General features: G+C 41.5%; 1 protein-coding gene across 1 annotated transcript; it reads right to left on the bottom strand.

Moving 5' to 3' along the window:
- Positions 1-7,063: 7,063 nt before the first annotated feature.
- Positions 7,064-8,065, bottom strand: LOC144495479 (neuropeptides B/W receptor type 1-like). The gene has a single exon (XM_078215495.1). The coding sequence runs from the start codon at positions 8,063-8,065 to the stop codon at positions 7,064-7,066; it is 1,002 nt and encodes a 333-aa protein (XP_078071621.1).
- Between the last annotated feature and the right edge of the window lie 1,424 nt (positions 8,066-9,489).

Below are 9,489 nucleotides of genomic sequence, written 5' to 3'. Positions count from 1 at the left end.
AATGCTAAAAAAGTAATAAAAAGTGCTAAGATAAATTACAACAGAAAACTAGTGCAAAATATCAAAAAGGATAGCAAAAACTTCCATACGTATACAAATGGGAAAAGAGTCACTAAGGTGAATGTTGATCCCTTGGAAGATGAAACCGGAGAGTTAACAGTGAGGAACACTGAAATGACAGAGATGCTAAATCAATATTTTGCCTCAGTTTTCACGAGTGGAGGACACTCGTACCATTCTTATAGGAAAGGGCAAGTCAGAAGTAATAGAAAGGGTAGAACTTAGAACAATCAACATTGATAGGGAAAAGGTACTCAGCAGACTATTGGGATTGAGGGCAGATAAATCCCTCGGCTTGATGGTCTACATCCTAGGATATTAAAGGAATTGATGGTGGAGATAGTGGATCCATTGGTTATCATATTCCAAAATTCCCTGGACACAGGAAAGATTCCAGTGGATTGGAAAAATGCTAATGTAACGTCTTTATTCAAAAAGGGAGGGAAGCAAAATGTGGTAAATTACAGACCAGTTAGTTTAACATCTGTGGTTGGGAAAGTATTAGAATCAATTATCATGGAAGCAATATCGGGACATTTGGAAAGTCAAAATGCTATTCATCAGAGTCAGCATGGTTTTATGAAGGGCAAATCATATTTGACTAATTTGCTAGAGTTCTTCGAAGATGTAACAAGCAAAGTGGATAATGGGGATCCTGTAGATGTAGTATATCTGGACTTCGGAAGGCATTTGATAAGGTGCCGCACAAAAGGTTAATTCACAAGGTTAGATCACATGGGATTAGGAGTAATTTATCAGCTTGGAAAAGTGACTGCCTAATGGACAGAAGAAAGAGATTCAGGATTAATGTTTTTTTTCTGGATGGCAAAAAATAACTAGTGGGGTGCCACAGGGTTTGGTCCTTAGGTCCCAGCTATTTAGAATCTATATTAATGACTTGGATACAGGGATAGAAGACTCTGTAGCCAAATTTGCAGATGGCACAAAAATAGGCGGGATAGTAAGTTGCAATGAGGAAATAAGAACCTTACAAATGGATATAGATAGGTTAGGAGAGTGGGCCAAAATGTGGCAGATAGGGTTTAACGTGGATAAGTGTGAGGTCATGCATTTTGGTCGGAAAAATGGGAAGGCAAATTATTATCTAAATAGGGAGAGACTTCAGGGTGCTCCGGTGCAGGGGGATCTGGATGTTTTCTGTGACTCATGAATGAGTCACAGAAAACTAGTATGCAGGTACAGCAGATAATAAAGAAAGCAAATGGAATGTTGGCATTTATAGCTAAAGGAATAGAATATAAAGGTAGGAAGTATTGTTGCAACTATACAAGGCATGGGTGAGACTGCACCCGGGGCATTATAAGAACATAAGAACATCAGAACTAGGAGCAGGAGTAGGCCATCTGGCCCCTCGAGCCTGCTCTGCCATTCAATAAGATCATGGCTGATCTTTTTGTGGACTCAGCTCCACTTACCAGCTCGCTCACCATAACCCTGAATTCCTTTACTGTTCAAAAATTTATCCATCCTTGCCTTAAAAACATTCAATGAGGTAGCCTCAACTGCTTCACTGGGCAGGGAATTCCACATATTCATAACCCTTTGTGTGAAGAAGTTCCTCCTCAACTCAGTCCTAAATCTGCTTCCCCTTATTTTGAGGCTCTGCCCCCTAGTTCTAGTTTCACCCGCCAGTGGAAACGACTTCCCTACTTCTATCTTATCTATTCCCTTCATAATCTTATATGTTTCTATAAGATCTCCCCTCATTCTTCTGAATTCCAATGAGTATAGCCCCATTCTACTCAGTCTCTCCTCATAAGCCAACCCTCTCATCTCTGGAGTCAACCTAGTGAATCTCCTCTGCACCCCCTCCAGTGCCAGTATATCCTTTTTCAAGTAAGGAGATCAAAACTGTACACAGTACGCCAGGTGTGGCCTCACCAGCACCTTATACAGCTGCAACATTACCTCGCTGTTTTTAAACTCCATCCCTCTCGCAATGAAGGACAAAATTCCATTTGCCTTCTTAATTACCTGCTGCACCTGCAAACCAACCCCTTGAGATTCCTGCACAAGGACACCCAGGTCCCTCTGCACAGCAGCATGTTGCAATTTTTTATACAGTTTTGGTCCCCTATTTGAGGAAAGATGTAGTGACATTGGAGGCAGTTCAGAGGAAGTTCACTGGATTGATTCCCGAGATGAGGGGTTTGTTGAATGAGGAGAGATTGAACAGTTTAGGCCTATACTCACTGCAATTTAGAAGAATGAGGGGAGATCAAATTGAGGTATACAAGATGGTAAAAGGTACGGATGAAGTAGGCGTGCAGCAGATGCTTCATCTTGTGGGGCATTCTAAGATAAGAGGTCATAGTCTTCGGATAAGGGGTAGCAATTTTAAAACAGAATTGAGGAGAAACTACTTCTCCCAAAGGGTTGTGAATCTGTGGAATTTGCTACCCCAAAGTGCAGTGGATGCTGGGACGGTGAATAAATTTAAGGAGGAGTTAGACAGATTTTTAATTGGTAATGGGTTGAAGGGTTATGGGGAGAAGGCAGGAAATAGGGATGAGGAGCATATCAGCCGTGATTGAATGGCGGAGCAGAATCAATGGGCCAAATGGCCTTATTCTGTTCCTATATTTTATGAACTTATGAACAAAATGCATTTGATACAGTGCGTCACAACAGACTTGTGAGAACATTTATAGCTCATGGAAGAAAAGTGGCAGTAGGAATGTGGATATAGAATTGGCTGAGTAATAGGAAACAGCAGGAGGGAGGAAGGTTTGTACAGTTCCCCAGGGATTGGTTTTGGGATCCTTGCTTCTCCTGATATATGTTAATGATCTAGATATTGGTGTGCAGAGACAATTTCAAAGTTTTCAAATTATACAAAACTTGGAAGCATTGTGAACAGTGAAGAGGGTGGTATAGAACTTCAAAAGAGCATAGACAAGTTAGTGGAATGAGCAGATAGGTAGTAGATGGAGTTCAATACTGAGTGGCAGGTGAATCATTTTGGTGGGAAGAACATGGAGAAATAATATAAAATAAGTGATACAACTCTAAAGGGTGTGCAGGTGCCGATAGACTGAGTGTATATGTGTATAAGTCATTTAAGGTTGCAGAACAGGTGGAAAGAGTAGTTAATAAAGTATACAGAATCCCAGGCTTTATAAATGATGGAATAGTGTACAAGAACAAGGAGGTTATGATGAACTTGTATAAGACAAAAGTTAGACCTTAGCTGGAGTTTTGTGCACAGTTCTGGCCATCACCATAGGAAGAATGTGAACACAAAGAGGTTTACAAGAATGTTTCCAAGGATGGGAAACTTCGGTTATGAAGATAGATTGCAGGAGTTGGGACTGTTCTCCTTTGTGAGGAGAAGGCTAAGATTTAGTAGAAGTGTTGGGCCACTTAAGGACAAAGGAGGGAAATTATGTGTCGAACCAAAGGAAGTGGGTGAGAACCTTAATTGTTCTTTGTTCCGTTCAAAATCATGAGGAGGTTGCACAGGCTAGATAGGGAGAAACTGTTCCCACTGGCAAAAGGATCAAGAATGAGAGGGCACAGATTTAAAATGATTTTCAAAAGAAGTAAATGTGAGTTGAGAAGAGATGTTTTCACACAAACAAGTGATTTGGGTCTGGAATGCAGTACCTGGGAATGATATGAAGGCAGGTTCAATCGAGGCATACAAGAGGGCATTGGTTGATTATTTGAATAGAAACAATATACAGGGTTATGGGGAAAAGGCAGGAGAATGGCACTAATTCATAACGGTCATTTGAATAGCTGGTGCAGACATGATGGGCTGAATGACCTTCTTCTGCACCAGAACAATTCTATGATTCTATACCATCTACAAAATGCATTGTGGTAACTTGCTCCTTTTACAGCACCTTACAATCCCATGACAGCTAGCACCTAAAAGGACAGCAGATATATTGGACTGCCACCGCCTGTGCGTTCCCTTCCGAGTCACACACCATCCTGACTTCAAACTATATCGCCTTTTCCTCACTTATAGCTGGCCCCAAAACATGAAACTCTCATCCTTCCAGCACTTTGGATGTACTTACATGACATGGGGCACAGCATTTCAGGAAGACAGCTCCACATCACCTTCTCAAAAGTGATTATGGGTGGCAACAGGTGCTGGCCTTACCAGCCACACTCGGATCCTGTGAATGAATAAAAGAAAAAGATGCATTCCCCCACCTCACATTAAGTTGATCTTTCTCTGCACGCTAGCTATGACTGTAACACTACATTCTGCACTCTCTCCTTTCCTTCCCTATGAACAGTAATGCTTTGTCTGCCATAGTGCGCAAGAAAAAATACTTTTCACTGTATATTAATACATGTGACAATAAATCAAATCAAATCAAATCGACTATCATGTGAGATCATTGAACACTTTACAACATTGATGCCAGATATTCAGGGCGATATTCCTTATACACTTTGACCTCCCTAGCCACTTGTTCTTAATTCCTCATTCAAGTGTCCATTTGGGCCTGCTGGCCCCTGGCAGAAATATGACTTCTCTCCATCCAGTGATCTCAATTACTAGGCCTCCAGCATCGCAACTGTGAGCGTGCATCCCTCCCTCAACCCAGGGGCTCCGTTTGTTTTTATTCCTTCTTACAGCCAGTACTGGTGTCAGCAGCAGCTTCTTTTCAGTCAGTGCAGACTCCCATTAGGAAGGGCAGACTGCTGGAGGCTATCTGGAACATATGCTTACCCCACAAGCTGTCATGCGTTGTACCTGTTGTACTTGCAATGTAAGTGAGGAGATAACTTTGGTTGCTGCCTCACTCAATGGGACCAGGCATGGATAAATCATAAATCGCAACTGCTACTCCCCAAAAATAGGAGCAGATGAAATGTTATACCTTAGAGAAAGAACAAGACACATCAGTGTACTATGTTATGTGCAGTGAGATATTTTACATTTAATAGCATACAGCAGGTGGCTCCAAAGAAACACACATGAGAATGCCACATGGCTCATAACTAATCACAAAAAGACAACAAAAGATTTCCAAATGAAACATATTGTGAAGTCTGTAGACAGTCTGCAAGAATATTTATTTAATATTTTAAATTATCCTGAACGTTATAGGCTTTTTTCTCCTATATACAGCAGAATTCTGATCTAGACGAAGGATTACCATGCACAATGCATAAGCGAGAAAAATAATCCCACTTGAAAGAGAAGGTGGGAACGTTTCTATTTGGACTGACCTTAGTTCCGAGTAGCAGCTTGGTGAGAAAAATTACCTGACTAAAAGTGGAGCTCTGAGTTCAGGTCTCATGAGAATTATTATGGAGGATATTGCTTAAAAAGGCACAAGTCGCAAAAAGAACAAGCATACTTCTCTTTCACGGAATCTTTCAAATACATGAGGCTTGTGGGCAGCAGGGTGGCGCAGTGGTTAGCACTGCTGCCTCACAGCACCAGTGATCTGGGTTTGATCCCAGCTTGGGTCACTGTCTGTGTGGAGTTTGCACATTCTCCCCATCTCTGCGTGAGTTTCCTCCGGGTGCTCCGGTTTCCTCCCACAGTCTAAAGATGTACGGGTTAGGTGGACTGGCCATGCTAAATTGCCCCCTTGGTGTCAGGGGACTAGTTAGGGTAAATGCATGGAGTTATGGGGTAAGGGCCTGAGTGGGCTTGTGGTCAGTGCAGACTTGATGGGCAGAATGGCCTCCTTCTGCGCTGTAGGGATTCTATGAGAAAATGAATTTTGCATTCTGGAAAACACTTGCAATGAGGCTTCAGGAAATTAGAGCGAAAACTTCCTGCACATCTCCCAAAATGTTGCCCTGATAATTTATTTGCACTTCCATCACAAAAAAACAGTTTTTGTTGCACCGAAATCACATTCATTATCAACCACTCCCAGGCTTCTCACACAGTGACTAACAAATTAAAGGTCAAATTTAATATTTTTGCGTCTATTGTTTAAAGTGATCATTCGCCAAAAGTCTAGGGCAGGAAACTTTCATCCCATTTGTTTTCAGCTTAAATCAGAAATGTAAAGGCTAAAAACTAGCTGCCACCAATCTGTCTGCAGTTTATATTAATAAGCAAACTTACACTAATTTGTAATCAGTTTTATGATTTACTCAAACATGACAATTTGAAAAAAAAATTGTGTATGTGTCACAGATCATTAGAACCTATATTAAGGGCAAACCTCTGGGGTCAATTATAAAGCAATGGAGAGTGGAACATGATTACACGAGGAAGGATCCTATTTTCTGATAGTGATGACAGAATCGCCTTAGGATATAAAGAAAACAGCAGCCAAAATGATAAGAAACGCTTGCTAACGATCTTATTATTAAAGAGAATGCAAATTAGGGCATTGATTTATAATGAGCATTTTAAAATTATCTCTGAAAAATTGCTGAAGGAGCCCTTACTTCTTGAGACGTTTAACACCAGCCCAGTTTTAAAATTTGATCAATTCATGCCTTGGCCAGAAAACTTTCATCTTAAGTCTGCAATAAAAATTTCTGAGTGAAAAATACATCATTGTCGCAAATGTATGGAGGAGCGTACCTATTTTAAAACAAATGTGAGGGATTTTTCCTGACATCTAAATTGCTATTGCTATGTACAAGTGTGAAGACCAATACACAACTGTTATCATGAACAGGCACTCATTCAATGTTCTATATTAATGTGCCAAATACATTATAGAATATAGTATAATAACAATGCAAACCATTCACATCAACTTTATCCTGATCTTCAAATTAAATACAAGTAATATTTATTAGCATGCACATTTTAAGTTTACATACATATCACACCAGAAATTCTAGACACAATTTAGAGCTTTGTTTAACAAGGAAATTCTGTTTATATCCCTTGGAGATAATCATCTCATTAAAAGTCTTTTGAGCTTAATGAACGAGCATCTCTGAAGATATTTACAGCGGGGCACACTTGAAGCAGATGATAGTTTAGATAAACGTGCAACATTCAGTAATTGGAGGGATTCGTCAAAGACTCTAAATGTTAGGGTGCTGTTCTGCATTCTAGCAGTTTCCGAAAGCTTTTTCTGAAACTATCATCTAGAAAGGCGTAAAGGAAAGGATTAAGACAGCTATTAGCATAGCTCAGGCTGGTGATAAAGTAGGAGATTCCAATGATAAGTGTGGTCTGTTGAATATCTGTTGTTAAAGCTACTATGGTGCTCAAATGGTAGGGCGTCCAGCAGAAGAGGCAGACTGCTAGGATAACCATCACCATTAATGTCACCTTCTTCTTCGCTTTGTCCAGGGCCTTGGCGTTGGTGTTCAAACGCATGTTTCTCAACCTGAAGAGCATCATTGTGTACAGGATACAAATTGTGGACACTGGGATGGTGAATCCCACGAGGAGAGTGTAAATCCGACTAGCTTTCCACCACAGAATCTCAGGAGAGGGGAACACGTAGACACACTGCAGTCTGCCTTCATCATCGTGAATCTGGCCAAATATTGTGAAGGGCAAGATGATGATGGTGACAAAGAGCCAAACGCAGATGCTGACTATCTTAGCTGCTCTGTAAGTGCGATAGGACATCTTCTTAGACCTGGCGGTGGCAAGGACCACCAAGTAGCGATCAATGCTCATGACAGTCAAAAAGTAGATGCTGGAGAAGGTGTTGTATTGATCAATGGAGATGATTAATTTACACATCAGTTCGCCAAAGGGCCACTGCAGCAGGAGGTAGTCAGCGATGTTTATGGGCAAAACCAGCGTGAAAAGTTCGTCGGCGATGGCGAGATTCAGGATGAACATATTGGTCACCGTTTTCATTTTCGGGGCTTTGAGGATGACATAGATCACGGCTGTGTTACCGGTTAAGCCAACAGCACAGATGACCGAGTATATGATGGGGATGGCGATGTAAAAGTCAGGGTAGGGACCTGGCCCTGTGAAATTGGCCCCATTGCCACCTGTAGGCAAGCAAGTGGCCTCCTGCTCGCTGCAGGAGATGTTGGCAAATCCTGGATTCGCAGACGGATTGTCCATGTTCTCAGCGCCAGGACGGAGGAAGCGCTCGCAGTTTGGTTTAGCGCAGAGATTACAGCAGAAAGGAAACTGTGCGCCTTAGAAAGAGCAGACTGCTTTGGGGACCTCATTTAATTCCACAGCAGCAATTTTAACCCAACATAGAAATCAAAGTTTCACAGTAAAGCTAGACCAGATGCAGAATACTTTGCAGACAGTCCAATGAATCCTAGTTGCACATTGAGGTCAACTGAAAAGACAAATTCCTTTCGAAAAATAAATATTTCTCTTCTCGGAGGAAACCTCAATCCTTCATTTTCTTCAATAACCGAGGGGGGGAATTTGAAGATTTATTAATATTTACATATTTTTTGCAATCCTCCATTGAAAATTGGAGCGATCTGTCACAGCCCCTGGCGTGTTCTGACTTTAACTGGATTGTCTATAATTTTATTTCAATGTACTGCGAAGTCACCGCATCTCTCTTAGAAGTCACCAAGAGACGGACCTTTACTAAATAGATCTGGAAACAAAACGCAAGTATTTAGCACCCAAACGACTTCTGCTGTCAAATGCAATTGAACAACAACAAAAGAAATAAAGAGTAAAGACTTCCAATTAAATCTGAGCTTACTCCGTATTCGGAGTGCAATTTTGTTTGTCATCATTGACTAATGGAATCATTTTCTAGCTCATTTAAGCGTGGAACATGCACAACGCGATTGGAATTAAACTTACATACCTTGCTGTTTTAGATGGAGCCATGGCTCTTTGCTGCAAACGGTTAATCCGATCTTTGAACTAACTTGCTTTGCTGATGCCGACGCTGGTGCTGGTGTAGAGATTGCTTTCTGATGTCAGAGTCAGATTTGTCCTCCGAGTCTTGTGATTCTCTGCGGGTTTGAGCACAGCCGCGAATCAGGGGACGCCAAGACCTTTCACCAGGAACTAGGGATCAGCTCCATTACCCTTCCCACGCACATAGCTCAGCATTCTCAACATCTCAGCTTTTTACTGAGGGGGAGAGGGAGGGGGGATTTATTTCAGCGAGAAGCTGCAAAACCTTTCTCTTGATGTCAACGACTGAGTTTAATAACGCATGTCAGGTTACTATAGTATGAAGCTTCATCTTTGCAATTCTGTAGGTGGTCGGTTTGAAAGCCGGAACGGTGCCACTGAGATCGGATATGTGTTTCTTTGCGTTAGTTTATACGATGTATATCTTACAGTTAGTAACACACGAGTTGCGATCTGAATTTGATGCCAGTTACAGCTGATAATTGTGGCAGAATCAATGGATACGATTCCTCTGTCGAACTCCTCTTACCTGCAGAAGACTCGGGGGAGGATTCCGGGGAAGAGTCATATTGGATTCAAAACCCATCTCTCTCTTTCTCTCTCTCCACACCTGCTGAGTTTCTCCAGCACTGCATGTTTTTATTTCA

The sequence above is a fragment of the Mustelus asterias genome, chromosome 7, assembly GCF_964213995.1.
Source record: "Mustelus asterias chromosome 7, sMusAst1.hap1.1, whole genome shotgun sequence".
Classification (NCBI taxonomy): Eukaryota; Metazoa; Chordata; class Chondrichthyes; order Carcharhiniformes; family Triakidae; genus Mustelus; species Mustelus asterias.
This window is presented reverse-complemented; position numbering and strand designations above follow the sequence as displayed.

Excerpts from the sequence above, each read along its gene's own strand:
- LOC144495479 (XM_078215495.1), bottom strand. The coding sequence starts at position 8,065 with ATGGACAATCCGTCTGCGAATCCAGGATTTGCCAACATCTCCTGCAGC.